We start from the raw sequence: 20,977 nt of genomic DNA, 5'->3' as shown, positions 1-20,977 counted from the left end.
TGGAGATGCCTACAGGAGAGAGGTAGACATGATTACAGAATAGTTTAGGAATCTTGTGATTCAGAGCTTTAGTCTGATTCTTGGACATTGTTTCTCAATGAGGAACTGTTAGTATTTTGAGTAGGACAATTTTTTACTGCCAGTATACCACAGGAAGTTTGTCATCCCAGACCCCCCAAGTACCCCTGCTAATAGCACACACTCCCACCATTCCTCCCCTCCACCCCCTCTCTCCTTGTCGGTATGACAACCATGAACACCCATATATTCCCAAGGGTGAAAGTATTGACTCTGAGAACCATTGTTCTAGGACATCCATGTTTTGAGAATTGTCCTGTGCTGGAGCACTAGACATGTCAGTTGGATTGTCTAGAGCAAGAGTATGGGCTCCCTTGTCCCACCAAGTTAACCTTGCATTGAAGTAGAAGTGACCAAAGAACAGGGATCCTTGTGGTGTGACACACACTGTACCCACAGCGTGAATGTGGCATCACTGACACAGTCTGAAATCCGAGACATCATCTTGGGTATGGAGATCTCAGCACCGTCCCAGCAGCGGCAGCAGATAGCTGAGATAGAGAAGCAGACCAAAGAGCAGTCACAGCTGACCGCAACCCAGACCCGCACTGTCAACAAGCATGGCGATGAGATCATCACCTCCACCACCAGCAACTATGAGACCCAGACTTTCTCGTCCAAGACTGAATGGAGGGTCAGGTACTGTGGGAGGGGGAGGGATGCAAGGAGTACAGGTTGTTTGAGGTGCTTGAGCTGAGAAATGCTGACATTCCCTGTGTACTTTCAGGGCCATCTCTGCTGCCAACTTGCACCTAAGGACCAATCACATCTATGTTTCGTCTGATGACATCAAGGAGACTGGTTACACTTATATTCTTCCCAAGAATGTGCTAAAGAAGTTCATCTGCATCTCTGACCTTCGAGCCCAAGTAAGTGTGTTCCTAGGCCACGGTGTGTGCTCAGCAGTTTATGTGCCTGAAACTCACCTGAAATTCCTTGGAACTTGAGGTGCTGGTTTCAGAATTCATGGATGAGTAAATATGCAAGGATAGCCAAAACAGTGAGGAGGAGGGTTTTGACTCTACCAGTTATCAAAATATATTATAGAATTACGGTAGTTAAGAGAATGAATTGTCATAGGAGCAGTACTGGTGTAGAAGAGAACAGTGGGTAGCAGTTAGAAATATATTCACGTGTATGTAGTAAATGTGGGGTCTGAACTCTGTGGGATACTGGGATTAAGAAAGCCTTACAATATTAAAACAATGAAAAAGGTTAGATCTCTGCCTCCTACCACTCACAAAAATAAAGTCTAGGTGAAAATCTGAATGTGAAAAATGCTAAATAGTAGAACATTAGGAGAAAATATTTATGACCTTAGTTTTGGAATACCTTCTTAAGCAAGACCCAAAACATAAAGCCATAATCACAGTTAATTAAAATGTGTGGCAAGGTGTACTACAAAGGGTAACCTAAAAATGGGAAGAAAATATTTGCAAAACTATAAGGGATAATGGATTAGCATCTAGAATAAAGAATTTTTAGAAGTTGATAAGAAAAAGGGAACTCGAGAAGAATGGGCAAAGAATAGGAAAAGTTCAGAAAAAGAATTGCAGATGACAAATATACTATGCAATGATGTTTATCTTTACTAGTAATCAGGAAAAACCATATTTTATGAAACACCATTTTGTAGCCATCAGGTTGACAAGTTTGAAAAGATTGCTGATATCCTATGTAGGTTTTAGGAAACAGGTACTCTTACTTTAGTGATGGCAATGTAAAATTAAAGATACCACCTAGTGCTGTGTACAAATAGGTGTTCAGCTTGTGAGTATACATAAAGCTGTATGCTCGTGTGCTCAGTTTATTTACATATACTATACTTGAGTAAACTTTTAAAAATCAACTATAGAGCTTGTGAACAGTATAGATCCTGGTCACCCACTCAAAAGATTCTGAGTTGGTGAGTCTGAGGTGAGGTCTATGCTTAATATTTTTATCAAGAACCCCAGCTGATTCCGATGAAGGAGGTTCTGAACATATTTTAAAAAACACTATACTTGTTTTTAGGCGAGGAAACTAAGCACAGGGCTGACAGTCAGCATCTAGACTCTGGGTTAGTGCTAAGAATAATTTTGTCTCCTGACCCCCTTGTCTCCAGATTGCAGGATACCTGTATGGGGTGAGCCCACCAGATAACCCTCAGGTGAAGGAGATCCGCTGCATCGTGATGGTGCCGCAGTGGGGTACTCATCAGACTGTGCACCTGCCTGGCCAGCTGCCGCAACATGAGTACCTGAAGGTGAGTGGTGGTAATTTACCATGGAGTATGGGAGAATTGTCAGAGTCATGGAGGGAAAGGAGGCATGTTGCTTTCCGGGTGGGAATTCCTAACTGTAGATGGGATTTTAAGCAGCTGTATACTTCTTTTTGCCTATAGGAGATGGAGCCCTTAGGTTGGATCCATACTCAGCCCAATGAGTCACCCCAGCTGTCACCCCAGGATGTCACCACCCATGCCAAGATCATGGCTGACAATCCATCTTGGGATGGTGAGAAGACCATTATCATCACCTGCAGGTGGGCTTGGGCCTCCAGGGTGGACGCATGGTGGGGCACACGTTGAAGGCCAGGACCCAGACTGGTGGCCTGAGTTCTGACTGTGTGCTCACTCCCTCCCCCAGCTTCACACCAGGCTCCTGTACACTGACGGCCTACAAGCTGACCCCCAGTGGCTACGAGTGGGGCCGCCAGAACACAGACAAGGGCAACAACCCCAAGGGCTACCTGCCCTCCCACTATGAGAGGGTCCAGATGCTGCTGTCTGACCGTTTCCTTGGCTTCTTTATGGTCCCTGCTCAGTCTTCATGGAACTACAACTTTATGGGTGAGGGAGGTGTCTTGGGCAAAGGGTGGGGTGTTGTGGGGGGGAGGGGCAGGGTGGAGCAGAGAGAAACGGGAATGGGGTTGGGCCATCATAGTACTTGGGGCCTGGTTCTGGCTTGGTGGTGGCCCAGGGACCTAGGTTAACTGAGGTAGGTGGACCCCTTGTCAACATCTGGTGTTTCCATCTATCCCAAGGTGTCCGGCATGATCCCAACATGAAGTATGAGCTGCAGCTGGCAAACCCCAAAGAATTCTACCATGAAGTGCACAGACCGTCCCACTTCCTCAACTTTGCCCTCCTGCAGGAGGGAGAAGTCTACTCTGCGGACCGCGAGGACCTCTATGCCTAGTTGTTTCCTCACCTCCTCCTGCTTCAGGACCCCCACCCAAAGCAGGAGCCTTTTAGCCCCCACAGACAAGCTGATGATATTCAGCAGCTTGGCCTTTTCCCCTCTATTTTGTGCATGTTTTTGTGTTGTTGACATCTAGGCTTGTAATCCTGAACAAAATATAACAATAAATTTTGTGTAAATAGGAGCCTTGCTTTTGTTTTTCTCCTGAGCTCAAATTCAGGGTGTGGGAATGGTGGGAGGCTGGGCTGAGGCCCTTGTTCCCAGGAAGTGCTGAGCTCAGCCTTAAGGGGATGAGAGGCCCCCTCTCAAGGGCTGTGGGGCTAGCTGTCCTCCAGACTCAGGAATGAAGTAGGATTGGGCTTTCTCCTACTGCCCAGGCCACATTCCAAACCACCACCCCTTTTTTGACATAATTTAGAGCAGTTGCCATTTCCTGTTGTCTGGGAGCTATGTGGTTTGCAGTCTGCTGCTGTGGGCCCCTTGTTAAGCTTTTCCTGTCACTTTTGGCTATGTCCACTGAGGGCCAGTGACGCTGTCCTACCTCTCACCTCTTGCCTGGAGTACTTGGCAGCCAAGCCGGCCCCATGATACTGGGGCGGAGCCTGGATTGTGTCCTGCGGGGAGGGCTTGACCCAAGTGTCTACTTGCAGCCCTGTGCCTCAGCTCCTGGACGCCCAGCTGTGACCTTGAGGGTTGAACAGACGCCCTGGAGGCCTATGGCACTGCCTCCTCCACCCCTTTCCACTATTCGCTCCTCCTCCAGCCGCTTCTCCCGCCCTTAGAGCCCTAAACTGCTTCCTGGGCTGCAACTGTTTGGCTTTTTCCTGCCCCAGTTTGCGGGAGTGTGGGGGACGTTCCGGGTGACATGGAGACCACGAAGGCGGCGCCTGGGTGGCACGGCTGGGGGCCTCAAGTGGCCGCGGGGTCAAAAACAGCTGCGGAGCTCGTGTACCACCTAGCGGGGGCCCTGGGCGCTGAGCTGCAAGAGCTGGCGCGCCGCTTCGGGCCGGAGGCGGCAGCGGGGCTGGTGCCGCTCGTGGTGCGGGCGCTGGAGCTCCTGGAAAGGGCTGCGGTGGGGCCCACACCGGACTCGGTAAGTCCCTGCCTCCTCCTCCCGCCACCTGCGGAGCCAACGGGTGGCCTCACCCTAAGACCCGGGCCTCTCCAGTTGCAGGTCTCGGCTCAGCAGGCGGAACTGGAGCTGCGGCGGCTGCGGGAGGAGAATGAGCACCTCCGCCGGGAGTTGCGCTCTGGACCACAGGGTGAGTGAAGATGCCGGCCAGGACAGGGGCGGGGCTGGGGGCCTTCCAGGGCTTTCCCTCCCGTGGGCCGCTAAGAACGCCCCCTTCCCCAGAGGAGCGCGCTCTGCTCCAGCAGCTCAAGGAGGTCACTGACAGACAGCGGGATGAACTCCGAGCGCATAACCGCGACCTGCAGCAGCGGAGCCAGGAGACCGAGGCAGTGAGGGCGGGGCGACGGGGGCGGGGCGGGGCTCCCTCCCCGGCGCCCTGCCCACCAGCCCCACCTCTTGCCCGGTCCCCAGTTGCAGGAACAACTTCAGCGCCTCCTGCTGGTGAACGCAGAGCTGCGGCACAAACTGGCGGCCGTGCAGACCCAGCTGCATGCCGCGCGGGACCGTGAGAAGGAGCGGGAGCGTGAAGGAGCACCCCACTTGGAGCCAGAACCCGTGCGTGAGGCAGGAGTCCCGGGGACCCCTGAGGACCTGGTGAGTACCCATAACTCACAGTGCCTGTACTTGGTGGCACGTGGGAGAGGTTTGCTGTGCTGCATAGCAGGTCCACTGGGAATTTGGAAGGTGGCAGACAAGTGTGCAGCCCTAGCCAGCCTCGGCCCTATTCTCAGCCTGAGCACTGGTGTGTAATCTGTTGTAGGACCCTCTTCCTCCAAGTCTGCTTGCCAGTCACTTCCCCTGGCGTTCCTGTGTTGTCCTGGTGGCAGGGGGGCGCTAGCGAGGCGACCCTGTGACCAGTCCTTTCCTTCCGCAGATGGAGGGGGGGCAGCAGCCAGGGCGTCCCCCAGAGGTAGGGCAGTGCGGCTTCAGTCGGGACGAGCTTGAGCAGATCCTTCAGGAGCGGAATGAGCTCAAAGCCAACGTGTTCCTACTGAAGGAGGAGCTGGCCTACTTCCAGCGGTGAGGGTGCTGGGCAGGGGCTGAGAAGCCGAAGGGCCTCTGCTCACATCTGCTCCCAGGTCCCAGGTCACCCGCCTCATTCACTCACAGCCACAGAGGCATGTGCCAGGCACCGTGCTGGGCACTGGGAAGACGTGAATGACACAACCCCTGCTTTCTGGAAACATTATCCAAATGGGACAGAGGGACAGTGCAGAGGGCCACAGGGAGGGGTTGGCAAGGCAGGGCACTTCAAAGGGGGAACGTGCACAGGTGCTTGGGGTGAGACTACTGTGGGCAGGCCAATCCCCACCATCTTCCCTGTACCCCACCCTCCCCGACAGGGAGTTGCTCACAGACCGCCGGATCCCAGGGCTTCTGCTGGAAGCTATGAAGGTGGCTGTCAGGAAGCAACGGAAGAAGATAAAGGCCAAGATGTTAGGGACTCCAGAGGAACAAGAGAGCAGGTAAGTCTCTGCCCCCATCTCCACCGATTCAGTCCTCCCTCCCATGTTCTCTCCAAGTCTGAGGATGCAGCCTGGTCATCCTCTGAATCAGCAAGACACCCACTGAGCCTGCTGGCTCTACCTGGTCATCTCTTGAGCCTGCTAACCTGGCCTGGTCACCTGCTGGGCCTGCTCCACTGACCTGGTTACTCTGAACCTGCCCCCTTGACCTGGTCACCTTCTGAGCCTGCTGTCCAGCCTGCCCCTCTGAGCCGGCCACCCTTCTCTTAGGATCCAGCACGACTTCCACGCCGTGCTTGCTATGCATCTTGCTGAAGAAATTTGCCAACGCTGTTTGTTTGCATTCATTTTTTTTGTCTTCAGAGGGGTGAGACTACAGCTGCAGCCTTGTTAGAGGTCTGCTGTCTGTTGGGTTATAAAACAAAAGCCTCAAGCTGTCCTTCCACTCCTCAGTGTCTCCAGGGGCCCTGCAGCTACCCTGCCTTCCCCTGCCTGCTTCTAGGGGCTGTGGAGAAGGCTAAATGGGAGCTGGACTCTTGTCCCTCTGAGCTTTGATAAATGGCCCTCACATGTCTTCTCTCCTCTGTCAGTGACGATGAGGATGACTCCTGGCTCCTGCTTTCCAGCGAGAAGAGAGACTACCCCTCACCCCCCGAGTCCAGAATACAGAGTTTGTATGTTGGGAGAAGGGTCGGTGGGGGACATGAGAAAGGTTTTTCACCCTGTTGTCCCAAGCTCTAAGCATGCCTGGCCTCTCCTGCTTCTCCATTCCAGCCCCCTCACCTCCCTACTACCTCATACTGCCTTTTCTTTCCCTGTACCCCATTTTCTCTTTCACACACACCCTCCTTCACCTGAGCCCATGTCTTTGACTTCTCTGGCTTCAGGCTTAAAACACCTCTTGGCTCTCCCCCAGCTTTGGCCTGTGGTATCGGGGTGAAGCAGAGGCCCCAGAAGCTGGGACCAGCAGCCTCACTCCTGGCAAGCCAGGGGGAGACGCGGAGACCCTACAGCAACCCTGCTTGCAGCCCGTGAGCAGCACCACTGCCCCTAGCTCCTGACCGGCCTGCTCTGCTTTCCATGAGCAGCTTTGTCTGGGGGCCCAAAGTGTTGCTGCACAGGCTTGATTTTGGGCCCTGGCTGGGGGTGGAAGACAAGGCTCCCCCTTCCCAGCCCTCCCCAGGGCTCTTCCCTGATCCTGACTTGAGCCAGGGCTGGACGGGGGAGCTCAGGCTGCCTCCCCTTCCTACACCCTGCACCGAGCCTCCAGGGCCAGATAAAAGCACTTCCTCTCTGAGCCTTAGTTTCCCCATCTGTGAAACAGAGAACTGACTATCTCCTTCCCAGGGATTGCTGTGATTGGACTGAGCTATTGTAATAAAGCACCTGCACGTTATACCCAGAAAGTGCTCTGTGTCTGTCTGTCTGTCATCTCCCTCACCCCCGCCCCCAGCTCTGTAGAGCATGCTGTGGTTTCCTCACAGGGTCTCCCTGGCCCATCACTGGGTGCGGAGGCTTCTCCTAGCTCCATCTTCCCTCTGGGAATGTGACCCAATAGAAAGCCACGGATCCCCCATGGCTCCCCCATGGCTGCCATGCCACCACCCTCTTCCCCTGTCCCGGGTCCGCAGGAGCCTACAGCTTCCTTCTTCTGGCCTCCATCTAGGGGAAGACCAGCCCCTTAAGGCCTCGCTTAGCCCTCGCCATAGGCCTTCCTTTCCCTTTCATCTCTCTGCTCTCTGCTCCTCCTGGCACTCACCAGCCCTCTCAGGGAGGTGCCTGATGGCAGCCCGCCCCTCCGGCCTGGTTTCCTCAGGAAAAGCCTTGGGAGGAAGCAGGGAGGGGGTTGGGAGCTGTGGGGGCCAGACCAAGCCAAGCCCTCCCGCTGCACTGGCCGCCATGGGGCCAGGGCTGCTGCTGCCACTACTGCTGCTCTGGGCTCCGAGGACCCAGGGGTCCAAGCTGGACCCCAACGGGCAACACGTCTGCATGGCCAACAGGTGGGTCTTGTGGGAGTCTGATGGGGGGATATGCTGGACTGGTGTGAAGGTATAAGGGGGAAGGAGGACGTTGGGGAAGAGGCCATGGGTCTGAGGAAGGATTTAGGGGGCAGTGTGGAGGGTGGTGGCTGTTTAGGGTAGATGATGAAAGGCCAGGGAAGGGGCTGGGACACTCAGCTGGGCCTCCCTGACGGGGCTGAGGCAGCTTCCCTGACCTCAGATGGAGACAGTGACCCACCCTGCTGGGCCAGGCTGCTCCCCACCCCCTGGCTGACCTCTCCCTGCCTACAGCCCCTCTACTGAGCTCCAGTGCTGCCCAGGCTGGAGGCAGAAAGATCAAGAATGCACCATCCGTGAGTAGCCAGGAGGGAAGCCCCAGCTGTGGAGAGGGGAGCACTGAGCCCAGTGGCCCTGCTTCCCTTCCCTCCTGGGACCTATTTCCCCTCCTGAATCCCAGAGCCAGGGACCATCCTGTGACACAAACCCGGCCCTGAGGGGGTGGTTCTTAAGTGGGGCAGAGCCCCAGGAACCAGTGGGGGGGGCACTCCCCTGGGTGTGCCCCAGTTTCTGACCTAAGGGGTGTTTTTCAGCCATCTGTGAGGGGCTGGACGCCTGTCAGAAAGATGAAATATGCATCAAGCCAGGCCTCTGTCGGTGTAAACCTGGATTCTTCGGGGCCCAGTGCAGTTCCCGTGAGTCTCTGACTGGAGGGTGAAGTTGCTGGGCAGCACTGGGCAGGAGGGAGCAAAGCAGGCTACAGTGTAACCTTAGAATAATATCAGGACCAGAGACCGTCTAAGCTTTGCTGAGGAAATTGTGGCCCAGAGGCAGGAAGTGATGCGTGCCTGGGAGATCCCTTGACTCATGCGGTCTTTACTCACGGCTACAAAGCCCTTCACCTTCCTTTCAGACTTCTCAGAAGAGGTGCCTGTGATCCCTGTTAATTGCAAAATTATTGCATTGCTATTCTCTCTCTCTCTCTCTCTCTCTCTCTCTCTCACACACACACACACACACACACACACACACACACACACACGCACTTTATGTGCGAGGATGTTGGAGGGTGGAAAGAGGCTGGGGACTGGACTGTTTGCCCTTCCTGGCAGAAAGAAAAGAATGGGAGAGAGGGGTGGGTGGGCCAGCAGCCTGCAGCCCCCAGGAATCACTGAGAGGAGACACTAGAAGAAATGTGGGTTCTCCTACAACCCTGGCAGGCAGGTTTCAGGCACCCAGCTCCCCTCCAGCCCAGTGGCAAGAAGGAGGTGTGAAGGAAACCCCACCTACTTCCCGGGGACTCTGAGCAGGCCCCTTTCCCACTCTGGGTCTCTAGGTGTTCTGGAATATAAAGTGTGAGACTGGGCCACTGCTAAGTGTTTTTTTTTTCATCTGGGACCGGAAGTGTGCTGGGGCCCAAAAGGACAGACTGCCCATGTTCCAGCCCCTGCGGCTGAAGGGCAGGCCCGGCTTCCCCTTTCCTTGTAGGGGGTGGGCATGGGGGTGGATCGCGGATCCATGCCCGGCCCAGAGCCGACTGAATTCCCCAACCCCAACCCGGCTCCGTCCCCCGCAGGCTGCCCGGGCCAGTACTGGGGCCCCGATTGCCGTCAGAGCTGCGACTGCCACCCACACGGCCAGTGCGAGCCGGCCACGGGTGTGTGCCACTGCCATGCCGACCGCTGGGGCCGCCGCTGCGAGTTCGCGTGCACCTGCGGCCCCCATGGGCGCTGCGACCCGGCGACGGGCGCGTGCCGCTGCGAGCCCGGCTGGTGGACGCCCACGTGCCGCCGCCAGTGCCAGTGCAACCAGGCGGCGGCGCGCTGCGACCCGGCCACGGGCGCCTGTCTGTGCCAGCCGGGCTGGTGGGGCCGGCGCTGCAGCTTCCTCTGCACCTGCCACGGCTCGCCGTGCGCGCAGGACTCCGGCCGCTGCGCCTGCCGGCCCGGCTGGTGGGGCCCCGAGTGCGCGCAGCCGTGCCAGTGCGTGCGCGGCCGCTGCAGCGCCGCCTCCGGACAGTGCGCGTGCCCGCCCGGCTTCCGCGGCGCGCGCTGCGAGCTGTCCTGCCCCGCGGGCCGCTACGGGGCGCAGTGCAAGGACAGGTGAGCCCGGCGGGCGCGGGAGGAGGGAGGACGCGCGGGGGAGGGAGAGGGAAGGGGCAGGTGGAGGAAGGTAGGCCAGCGAGGTGGGGGAAGAAGGGGAAAGGGACCGAGAGGTCGGAGGTGGGAAGGAGGGAGAAGGGAGGGGAGGAGGGAAGGGAATAAGAGAAGGGCCGAGAGAGGGAGAGGTGGGGGCGCTGTGAAACAGGGGGAGGAGGAATAGGGTTACATGGCATCCGCAAAAATATACAAGGCAGGATGAAAGGAAAAAAAAGCTCGATGCCACTTGGTTCAGTCACGCCCTGCCTCATTCATTGGTTACTATTAAAAAAAAGTACTCGTCTTGCTAGCAAGCCACACTTAAAGAATGAGTGAAGAGACAATACGAAAAGGATTGCAGGGTCCCTTTAAGACTCAGTGGCTTTCAAACTTTGACTTGCACCAACTACAATTTTTAAAAAATTATTTTACAGCAACACACACACAACTGAAATAAAACTTCAACAAGTTTTAAATATGATACTGTAATCTTTTCTATTCCATTTCTTTCTTTTTTTTTAAATGTTGGTCAGTAGCCTCTAAATTGATTTTATGAACTCCCCACCCCACTAATGGGTTTGGCTCAAGTACATGATCCCAGATAATTAACTATTGGGAGGGAGGAACTTCATATTATTGTTAAGCATCAGTGAGAAATTAAAATAAAGCAAACTTGAAAAATAATGGTGAAAACAAACATATTTTTATTTTATGCACTTTCATGCTATGGGATAGAAGCTAAAATATTTAGTCCCATTCATGCCAGCCCTATGGCACATGTGAAGGGAAAAGGGATAAAGAAATGGGAGGAGACAGCTGAGCAGAAGGGAAGTAGAGGTCAGGGTGGGTGACTTGGCTGCCCTGGCTGGGCTGGAACCTTCTGGTATCCCCAGAACCCAGGGAAGGATGGATCAGACAGGTGGGTTAGAAGGAGGGGGGAAGAATCCTACGAGAGCCTCCAGAGATCATCTGTTGGCCTCTTCATTGTACAACGTGGGGAAACTGAGGCTGAAATGTATCTAAATGACCCAGCTGGAATCTGGATGCTCTCCAGTGCCCCTGAGGGCTTGAGTGGGCACTGTGCAAGCTGAGGGGGTGGGCACTACGTCCATCCACCCTAGCACTCTCTTGAACCCCTTCCCTTCCCAGCTGTGGCCACTGCAAGCAGAATGAGCCGTGTGCTCCAGACACAGGCAGCTGTGAGTCCTGCGAGCCAGGCTGGAACGGAACCCAGTGCCACCAGCCCTGCCCACCTGGCACCTTTGGCGAGAACTGCAGGCAGCAGTGCCCCCGTTGCTGGCTTGGGGTGGCCTGTCAGCCAGACACTGGGCACTGTCAGTACTGTGACCCGGGCTGGCTAGGGATCAGGTGAGGGGGGCTGTCCTTTTCAGGCTGGGGTGCATCTTCCTTCAGGATCCCACCCCAGCTGCTCCATCTGAGATACCTCTACCCCACCCACACCCACACATTCACATTGTCCTCTGATGTCTGCCTCCCTGGCAAAGACAGGGGAAACAGATGGGTGCTGAGGAAGCCCTGGCAGGATTCTCTTCCAGCTTCCCCACCACTCAGCCTTCCTGCCCTCTTCCCTCTGTAGGGATCTGTAGTCTGTCATTGACAGGACTTGGCCCTAGGTTCAAGGCCCTTTTGCACCTAAGCTTCATTGCTGAGGAGAAGCCGGTTGGGTCCTTGAATCCAGGAGCATGGGGGAAAATGGGCAGGGTCCCTCTGGGGTGACCCAGCTTGCTTTGTGCTCCCACTCCCTGAGTCTTGCTTCACCCCAGGTGTGAAGATCCCTGCCCTCTTGGCACCTTTGGGAAGGGCTGCAGCTCTACCTGCCCCACCTGTGTCCAGGGCACCTGTGATGCTGTGACTGGGGAATGCATCTGCAATGCCGGGTACTGGGGGCCCAGGTGAGCCCCGGAGGCCTGGGTTGGGGGAGCAGAAGGTCCTGGCCAGGCCTCTGTGTAATGTGTTTCCTAAACTTCCCTTCCTGGGCCTTTCCAACTTCCAGACACCCACCCAGCATGCTCACAACTCAGGAGTTACTCTACCCATGGTGGGGAGGATGGATTGCATCTTCCAAAGGAGAGTCAGGGTGATGCTTAATCTAAAGGGACTGGCTCCCTAACTACATGGGGAGCTTCTTTAGGGGCAGGCCTTCAAGCCCCTTAGTGGTTTCCCTAAGGTCTTTCTGCAGTCAGGCTTTCCATCTGTAGGACAAAATGTGTTGCCTGCTGAAGGGACCTCATTTTACAGAGGAGAGACCGAGGCCCAGAGAGTTGGGGAGAGAGGAGGGGGGAGGATGGTTGGAGAGAACCCTGCTCCAAGGGTTACACACTGGGGGCTTGGGAGCCAAGGAGCATCTGGGCAGCTTGTGGATGGTCTCCCTAGAAATGGAGAGATGCTCCCAAACACTGCCAGGGATACTTGGAATGTGGTCAAAGGTCAGAAGGGGCCTGTCTAGGCATTATCCATGGCAGGGACATTAAGTAGTGCCCAGAAATTCACCTTCTCCTCTTCCTTGCCCACCCAGCCTTTGGCCTGCCTGTCTTTGTCACCCCACAGCTGCAACACATCCTGCCTACCTGGCTTCCATGGAGTCAACTGCTCTGTTCCCTGCCAATGCCCAGAGGGCGCCTGCCACCCTGTCTCTGGGGCCTGCCAGCTGGGTAAGGTGGAGGCAGTGTGGGGTGCGGTGACCATGGAAAGACAGACCTGTCACCTGCCTGGGAGGCTGCGTATATGAATGCTTTGGGGCCCTCTGAAGATGTGCCAGAGCCCCTGCCCCTGAGAAACCAAGCTAGAGTCTAGGAAATGAGAGGGTTGGCTGGACACTGGTGTGTGCATCAGACATGAGACTTGGGGGCAATTGTGGGATAGGCCATAGGACCATCAGAGGGGACAGGCCAGCAGAGGGGCTGCCTGGAGGAGAGGCCTTCAGGGGGAGCAGAGTCTACACTTCTCAGAAGAGGGGGTGGTCTCGGGGGAGGGGGCAGCTAAGAGCTAGAGATGAGACATGATATATGGGAACAGGAAGGCCCTGGGTGTTAGACCACTTCCTGCCCGCCCCCCTCCAGGCTTCCGTAGTTGGGACGCTGCCCTCCTCGCGGGCATCCTCGTGCCCCTGCTGCTGCTCCTCCTGGGAATCGCTTGCTGTGCCTGCTGCTGCTGGGCTGCACGGATGGACCCCAAGGAGGGGTAAGCACTGGTTGTCCCCTCCCCATGCCGCAGATCAGTCTAGGGGGTAGGTGCAGGGTGACCTCTGACTTCCTTCCAGGGGTGGGGAAAGGCTGGCCTGTCCCAGTCCTGTAAGAGGCTATGCAGGTAACTGGCTGTGGCGGTGGCCCGGAGACAGCAGGTGAGCCACCAGCCTTCCTTGGAAGCCTTACTGGGGGAGCGAGCTCAGGCAGGGCCCGGGCACCAAGGCTGGTGAAACTCAAACCCACAGCAGGAGGCCAAGGATTTATTAATAAGGACTAGAGGAGAGGGAGGGTGGGGAACACAGAAGCGTCAGCTCAGGCAGGGAGGGCAAGAGATTGAGCTTCAGGGCCATGGTGGCTCAACAGGTAAGAGTGCTTGCCTGCCATGCCCGAGGACGTGGGTTCGATTCCCGGTGCCTGCCCATGTTAAAAAAAAAAAAGAACAAAAGAGATCAAGCTTCAAACTCCCTACAAAGAGAGGGACATCAAAGTCTGAGCAGGGGTTTAGCAGAGAATGTGGTCTTCGGGGAGGAAGGATTTTCCTGGCGGGGCCTGTTGCAAAGGAATGCAGCTCATGCAGAGCTTTGCCCCTTTGAAAAACCGCTTCACTCGCTTCACTCCTCTTGGCTCCTTTGAGACTGACAGCAGCAGGGATGTTTGGATCAGGGAAGGAGGGAGCCAGCTAGTCCCTGACATGTGCAAGGCCCAGCCCAGCTTTCTGGACTATTCATCCAGTGTTTAAGATAATGCATTAAAATAAACAAATAAATACAACATAAAAAAGTAAATGTACAGTAAAACTCCCCAATAGTTTCCCATTGTCCTCAGAATAAAACCCATACTCCTTTTTTAAAAAGTAAATAATAACATTTGCTCAGGCAATGTTCTGACACTATTTGCCAGCATGTAAAATTATATTTGACCAAATAGAATATAAAATTGAAAGCTTCTGGATGGTGCGACGGTGGCTCAGTGGCAGAATTCTTACCTGCCATGCTGGAGTTTGCTCAGGCAATGTTTCTGACACTATTTGCTAGCATGTAAAATTATATTTGACCAAATAGAATATAAAATTGAAAGCTTCTGGATGGTGTGACGGTGGCTCAATGGCAGAATTCTCACCTGCCATGCTGGAGACATGGGTTCGATTCCCAGTATCTGACCATGCAAAAAAAAAAAAAAATTGAAAGCTTCCTAAACAAACAAAAAAAGAAAATGCATTAATTGAGCACATCTTCTCCTGCACTGGGGGTGGAGGCTGGCATTCACAGATGAGCAGACCTGAGTGCCTCTCCCCCAGGGCACAGAGCCTAGGGGGTGGTGAGAGAAGCTCCCCCCCGCCACACACATAAGCACTAGTTCCAAGATACTCAAAGGTTACCAGTGGGATGGTCACTTCCAGGTTGAGTTTAGGGAGAGTGGAGATAAGGGTGGCTTCCTGGACGGGATGCCATTTGAGTTGGTTCAGCTGGGGCTTTGCTATGATGATGACAAATGCGTGCACTTTGGGGTGCCCCACCAGATGTCTGGCACTGTGCTAAATACCAAGAAAAACTCCCATAGGTAGGGGTTGCTGCCGCCATTTTACAGATGAGGAAGCTGAGGCCCAGAGAGGAAAAGTCTGAGCTGGAGCTGAAACCTGGTCTGTCTGACTCCAGAGCTACATGCCCTCTGGGACAGGCCCAAGCCTCTGGCTCAGTGGTTTGGATTTTATTGTGTAGCTAATAGGGAGCCACTGAAGACTGGGGACAGGAGAGGGATGTGGGAACAGTGCTGCATCCCGTCCCTCTGTCTCCCTCACATTAATTCCAGGGCCCAGCTGGTCTAGGCCCTGTCCTCCTGCCTCCCCCCTGTCCCCAGTAGGCTCTCCTGGACTGACTGCCCCCCCCACCCCCCACTCAGGCCTGCGAGAGATGGAGCTGCTGTGTCCAGGATGAAGCTGCAGGTCTGGGGGGCGCTGACCAGTCTGGGCTCTGTGCTGCCTTGCGGTTCCCTCAGTAACCACAAGCTACCTTGGGTGACTGGTGAGTGGGAGCCGAGGGCTGGGGGCCAGGGTGGGGCAAGGCTTCCCATCAGCCCTGCTCCTGACCTGGTGACCCCACAGTCTCACACCACGACCCGGAGACCCCCTTCAACCACAGCTTCATCGAGCCGCCCTCCGCCGGCTGGGCCTCCGACGACTCCTTCTCCTCCGATTCCCAGTCTGGAGAGGAGGACGAGGGACCTGCCTACTGCGTGCCCCCCAAAGAAGGTAGTCCCCTGGGCGGCCCACTCGGCCCCTAGGCCCCTGGGCAGCCCCGGCTGCCACAACCTCTCTGTCATTCAGTAAACATTCCTCGAGCACCTATTCCATGCTGGTCCCTCTCCTGTGCGGGTCCCTGTTCCAAGCTCTGGGGATACAGTAAAGAACAAGACAGACAGATGTCTGCCCTCACCAAGCTCAGAGTCTGGTGGGGAGACAGGCATCCGATGATCCCAAGACAGAGTGACAGAGGCTTTGGCAGGGACTTGTAAGCAGGGGTTCATAATCTAGCTGGGCTGGCTGGGGCCAGGGAAGATGTCCCCATGGGGCTCCGGAGGCCTGCGTGGAGTCGGGCAGAGTCAGCAGGAGCGCTAGGGAGAGGTGCAAACAGACGTGGCTTTGCAGCAGTGTGAGAGTCTGAGCTCGCTAAACTGTGGCATTAGTTCAGGGTGGGCAGGAGTGGGGAGAGCAGAGGAGGGGCAGTGTCTGCGTGAATGGGCCCTTCCCCCGCCTCTCTGCATCCTCACCCTCTTTCTGCCAGTCTCCGAGGCCCCCAGGAACACGCTGCACTGGGTAAGTAGGATGGGCTGGGGTGAGCAACCCGGCCCGGCCAGCTCCCTCTGTTCTGTCTTTTCAATCAGGGATAGTCTCAGTAGAGTCTCAAGAGGCCAGTCCTGCTGGAGGCCCCTTCCCGGCTCCTGAGGATGCCTCCACGCCGTTCGCCATCCCCCGCACCTCCAGCCTGGCCCGGGCCAAGCGGCCATCAGTCTCCTTTGCTGAAGGCACCAAGTTTGCGCCACAGAGTCGCCGCGGCTCCGGGGAGCTCTCCAGTCCTCTCCGAAAGCCCAAGAGGCTCTCCCGGGTGGCCCAGCCGGGTCCCCAAGGCCAGGAGGCTGAGGAGTCCACAGGTCCAGAGCAAACAGAAACAGACGAGGCCCCTCCTGGTGCTGCCAGCCCCAGGGACTCTGCCACTGGCCAGCAGCGACTCCCGCTTGGTGGCCGGACAGTGGCTGAGCATGTGGAAGCCATCGAGGGCAGTGTCCAGGAGAGCTCCGGCCCCGTGACCACAATTTACATGCTGGCAGGGACGCCACGGGGATCCGAGGGCCCTGTTCGGTCTGTCCTCCGCCGTTTTGGTAGCTTCCAGAAAGGCCAGCCTGAGCCCAAGGTCAAGAGTGCGATCCCCAAGCCTCCACGCCGGGCCCTGATCCGGAACAAGGGCAGCCCCGGGCTGGCCTCTAGCTCTGCCGACCAGAGTCCTGGCCAGGCCCACTGTGGGCAGCTCTCGGGGGCCTTGGAGTCTGCGGGAGCCAGGCCTGACGAAGGGGCCGGGGGGCAGGAAGATGGCACTGAGAGCCCAGGGAGGGCCCAGGAGCTGGCCTGCGGGGGTGGCTCCCCAGGACCAGCTCCCCAGAAGCTGGCAGAAGAGGAAGGACAGGAGGAGCCCCAGTATGAAAATGTTGCCCTCATCTCTGGACCACCAGAGCCCTGAGGACCTTGAATTTGGGGAGTGGGAGAACTGTGGAGGCTGGGGAACCTCAGAACTACCACTGGACCAGACTGCTGTGTGCTGGGAAATGATCACAGGGCTGGGGCAGACAGAGGCCCCGGGAGACGTCAAAGGTTAGAGGCCAGGGCTGGCTCTGGGCCCTGGTTGCACTCTGGGAGTGGGCCTGGAAGGTTTGGGCAGAGTCCCCACATGCCAAGGCCTGGGAGCGGGCGAGACGGCTGCAGGGACTTTTTCTGCGTCGCCCTGGACTCAGTTTGCCCCAAAGGACTATTGTTTCATTCATTTACAAAATATTTTTCCCAAATGGGAAACAACCTAAATGTTTGATGATAAAAGATTAACTATTTCTTACGATAGATTTCTACACGACCACTAAAAATCATGTTGTGCAAGAATATTTAATGATATGGGAGAATGCTCATGCCCTATTGTTAAGTGCAAAAATAAGTTATAGGGCGGGCCACTGTGGCTCAGCAGGCAGAGTTCTCGCCTGTCATGCCAGAGACCCGGGCTCATTTCCCGGTGCCTGCCCATGTAAAAAAAAAAAAAAAGAAAGAAAAAGTTGTAAATTAGGGTGCAAGGGTAGTTCAGTGGTAGAATTCTCACCTACCATGAGAGAGACTGGAGTTTGATTCTGGCCTGTGCAACACCCCCCACCCCCAAAAAATGCCAACAAATAGTGCTGCAAAACAGGATACCTGCATGTACAAAGGAATGAAATGTGGCCCCCACCATACAGCATACCAAAAAAAAAAAAAAAAAAAGAACATGGCTTTCACCTTTCAACATGAAAAAGTTAGAATAGGCATAGCCCAAATACCCCTAAAGACTGGGAGAAAGATCAAAGGAGGTGGAGTTATAATGGTGAAGATAGGATTTAACTAATGAGTATGACTGCTGAATCGTTATATTGATATTTCTTTTAGTCTCCAGTGTCTTGGAGCAGCCGGAAGGAAAAAACTAATATTGTGCAACTGTAACCCATACCAAACTCTGAAATCTGTTCTAAAACTAATTGTTGTGGTATGCTATGAAATTTATTGCATTTTTGTATATATGTTATTTTTCACAATTGAAAAACAAAGTTATAAATTAGGATGCATGGTCCAGTCCCACTGTTTTCTTTTTATAAACTTTATTTCCTTTTGCCTCAGGATACATGTTTTAAATTCTCCCTTTTTGGGTGTATTTTGTGATTAGTTTACAAATCCAATTTTTAAAAAAAGGATGTATGTGCATAAAAAAAGACTGGGGGAAAAGGGATTAAATGGTAATTTTCTCTGGCAGATGACCTTGTGCGTGATATTTCTCTTTAAGCTTTGTATAATTTGCACATTTTCAATAGTGAACATTTTACTTTTTCACTAGATTGAATTTTTGTAATTATGAAAATGTTAAATAGTCATTGTTAAAAATTTAAAAATACTAACATTACAGATATTTATAAACTGAAACTTTATAAATTTCCCTTCTCCCCTGAAGTAGCCTGGGGGACAAAGAAGGGGCAAGACTTACTTTTCACTGATGCCTTTTGGTCTTGAATTCTTTGCTCATTTACTTGTATTACTTGGAAGGATGGGAGGGAGGGAAGGAGAGGGGAAGGAAAGAAGGAGAAAAGAAAAGAAAAGAAAAAAAAAAGCCGCTTCTATCCCAGTCCTCAGAGAGTCTTATTAACAATTTAGATGTTTCCTTTCAGATATTTTTCTGTGCATATTTAGCCAAATATTTAAAACAAAAACAAAACATTAGAGCATACTAAGTTTACTGTCAGTAACTTGCTTTTTTACTTCATATATCCTGGATATCTAATATAGAGCTGCCTCTGTTTATAAAAAGTTACTACATGGGGGCCACGGTGGCTCAGCAGGTAGGAATACTTGCCTGCGATGCCAGAGGACCCAGGTTCGATTCCCGGTGCCTGCCCATGTTAAATAAAATAAAATAAAATATTCTTTAAAAAAAAAAAAGTTACTACATGGGATTCCACTGGGTGGGGGTTATTTAATCCCCCCTCCACCTATGAACTGTGTTCACGCACATCGATGTTCATAGTGGCACCATTCACAATTGCCAAGAGATGGAAACAATCCATGTGCCCATCAACAGAGGAGTGGATAAACAAAATGTATATGCATATGATGGATCTATATGCAACTGTATATATGCAACTGTAAGACAAAATGAGGTCCCGAAACGTATGACAATGTGGATGAAACTTGAGGACATAATGCTGAGTGAAGATCAGTCACAAAGGACAGACAGTGTACGACTTCACTATTATGACCCTGGTAAAGGTAAGCTCAGAGGTTACGCTGTAGACCATAGCAGACCTAGGGGTACACAGAAGCTACAGATGGAGGAAAGGCTACCCAAAGGGGTGGACTCTAAATGCACAGGAATGGAGAGAAGTGAGCTAATTAGTGGGTTTATAAGTAACACTGTCATATTGAAGGTGAATGTGATTGAAAGGGATGTACAGTGCCATGTCTCCCAATGATTAAATTTGTGATTATAAATAAGCTCTTGCATAAATTATTTCAATGGTTCAACAATGGACAAAGAGTCAACTGTAGAGAGATATAGGAAGGAAACAAAATGCATGCTATGGCCAGTAATTACAGGAAGACATTAATAGTACCACAGCGCTACCAGGGCAACTAACTCGGGGGGGGGGATAAGTGATAAGGGGTAGTTTTGACTTGATAGTTGGTAATGTTTTGGGGTAAGAACATGAAAATTTTTATACTTATTCCAAATTGCCCTCCGTAAAAAGTTGTCTGGGTTAATAATCACACAAATTATGGGAATTTCCATTTCCCCACACCCAAGCCAATAGGTTAAAAATGATATTATGACTTGAATTTCCATGATTACTCTAAAACTGAGTTAGACTTTTTTTTTCAGATCTTTAAAAATACTTTATATTTTCCCTATAGATTATCTGTTTATATTCTTTCCCTTATTTTCAATGAAGGTGTTCATCTTCCTCTCATTGATTTATAAGTGCCTTTTATATCTCAAGGATATCAATGCTTTGCCCAGTTTTAAAAATTAGTCTTTTGATGCTGCTTACAGTTTCTTCTTCTTTTCCCTCTCTTTATAGACATTTACATTTTAAATTTAGATTGTCTTATTCTTTATGACTTTTTGGTTTCATGTCCTGCTTACTGGAAAGGTCTTCTCTACCCTAAAGTCAGTGAAATAATCTTCTGAATTTTCTTCTAGTACTTTAGTGGTTTTCTTTCTTTATTTTTCTCAGCAATGCTGGTAGTGGGGCTTTAGCATTCCTGTTAAGACAAAAGAAAAAAAAAAGAGTTTAACTCAAATAGACCTGGGTTCAAATCCCAATTCTGATACACTTTTTTTTATGACTTTTTTTTTTTTTTTTAAACATGCACAGCTACCGGGAACTGAACCCGGGTCTCCGGCATGGCAAGTGAGAACTCTGCCAGTGAGCTACCATGGCCCGCCCTTATGACTTTTAAAATGACATGTGGAGGTGCTTAGGTGGCTCAGTGGTATGCCACTGCCGGAGACCCAGGCTTGATCCTAACCCATGCACTCCCCCCCAAAACACAAAACATTCAACAATTGGTGCTATGATAACAGGGGATATTCACATGGAAAAAGACTGAAATGTGACCCTCACCACACAGCATATAAACAAAAGTCATGTGACGCCTGTCTTTTCATCTGTAAAATGGCAATAATGCCCATCTTCCCAGGGTTATTTAGGGATTAAATGACACAAAATAAGCATCTAGTATAGTTCTGAGTTCTCGATAAGGGGTGATGAGTGTCATAATCATCACCTTCCAGAACCTGGCAGCTCTTGCTCTTTTCATTTGTCCATGCTTTCATTCTACAAACTTAAACATTGTGTGTCTGCTTTGTGCTTGCTTCTGTATTAAGGGCTTTTATACAAAGTTAAATAAGATACAGCACCCATCCTCCTCGCCCCCAAGAAGTTCACAGTCCATGAGAAAAGGGAAGAGAGGCAATTGGACAAATTCACACAAAGATGTAAAG

General features: G+C 52.7%; 3 protein-coding genes across 4 annotated transcripts in view; all 3 read left to right on the top strand.

Annotated features, from left to right (window-relative positions):
• The window catches only part of PRPF8 (pre-mRNA processing factor 8), a 47,430-nt gene extending 43,986 nt beyond the window's left edge, over positions 1-3,444 (top strand). Inside the window, exons 38-43 of the mRNA XM_077165474.1 lie at positions 478-717; positions 806-947; positions 2,183-2,323; positions 2,462-2,601; positions 2,706-2,908; positions 3,103-3,444. Coding sequence (XP_077021589.1) covers positions 478-717; positions 806-947; positions 2,183-2,323; positions 2,462-2,601; positions 2,706-2,908; positions 3,103-3,257 — 1,021 coding nt within the window. The 3' untranslated portion in view covers positions 3,258-3,444. The remainder of the gene's footprint in view (positions 1-477; positions 718-805; positions 948-2,182; positions 2,324-2,461; positions 2,602-2,705; positions 2,909-3,102) is intronic.
• A 257-nt stretch (positions 3,445-3,701) lies between these two features.
• On the top strand, positions 3,702-7,279 carry RILP (Rab interacting lysosomal protein). 2 transcript variants are annotated; one of them, XM_077165486.1, is made up of 8 exons: positions 3,702-4,353; positions 4,429-4,522; positions 4,615-4,721; positions 4,804-4,986; positions 5,267-5,412; positions 5,736-5,858; positions 6,449-6,532; positions 6,746-7,279. In XM_077165486.1, exons 1-8 carry the CDS (start codon positions 4,126-4,128, stop codon positions 6,891-6,893), a joined length of 1,113 nt encoding a protein of 370 aa, XP_077021601.1. In that variant the 5' UTR covers positions 3,702-4,125; the 3' UTR covers positions 6,894-7,279. The 2 variants fall into 2 exon arrangements, with proteins under 2 accessions (XP_077021601.1, XP_077021602.1); XM_077165487.1 differs by having other exon boundaries at positions 3,708-4,353; positions 6,775-7,277.
• A 43-nt stretch (positions 7,280-7,322) lies between these two features.
• Positions 7,323-18,469, top strand: SCARF1 (scavenger receptor class F member 1). The gene is made up of 11 exons (XM_077165479.1): positions 7,323-7,858; positions 8,150-8,211; positions 8,449-8,550; positions 9,432-9,957; positions 11,143-11,361; positions 11,778-11,906; positions 12,562-12,665; positions 13,074-13,194; positions 15,099-15,220; positions 15,301-15,447; positions 16,080-18,469. Exons 1-11 carry the CDS (start codon positions 7,323-7,325, stop codon positions 16,928-16,930), a joined length of 2,919 nt encoding a protein of 972 aa, XP_077021594.1. The 3' UTR covers positions 16,931-18,469.
• The last annotated feature ends 2,508 nt before the right edge of the window (positions 18,470-20,977 follow it).

Source organism: Tamandua tetradactyla, chromosome 6 (genome assembly GCF_023851605.1).
Source record: "Tamandua tetradactyla isolate mTamTet1 chromosome 6, mTamTet1.pri, whole genome shotgun sequence".
NCBI classification, from domain to species: Eukaryota; Metazoa; Chordata; class Mammalia; order Pilosa; family Myrmecophagidae; genus Tamandua; species Tamandua tetradactyla.
Note: the sequence above shows the minus strand (reverse complement) of the source record. Positions and strands in the feature narration are given on the sequence as shown.

Excerpts from the sequence above, each read along its gene's own strand:
- RILP (XM_077165486.1), top strand. The coding sequence starts at position 4,126 with ATGGAGACCACGAAGGCGGCGCCTGGGTGGCACGGCTGGGGGCCTCAA. Across the intron at positions 4,523-4,614 it reads GTTGCGCTCTGGACCACAGG|AGGAGCGCGCTCTGCTCCAG; the intron begins GTGAGTGAAGAT and ends CCCCTTCCCCAG. Across the intron at positions 5,413-5,735 it reads GAGCTGGCCTACTTCCAGCG|GGAGTTGCTCACAGACCGCC; the intron begins GTGAGGGTGCTG and ends CCTCCCCGACAG.
- SCARF1 (XM_077165479.1), top strand. The coding sequence starts at position 7,323 with ATGCTGTGGTTTCCTCACAGGGTCTCCCTGGCCCATCACTGGGTGCGG. Across the intron at positions 9,958-11,142 it reads GGGGCGCAGTGCAAGGACAG|CTGTGGCCACTGCAAGCAGA; the intron begins GTGAGCCCGGCG and ends TTCCCTTCCCAG. Across the intron at positions 13,195-15,098 it reads CGGATGGACCCCAAGGAGGG|GCCTGCGAGAGATGGAGCTG; the intron begins GTAAGCACTGGT and ends CCCCCCACTCAG.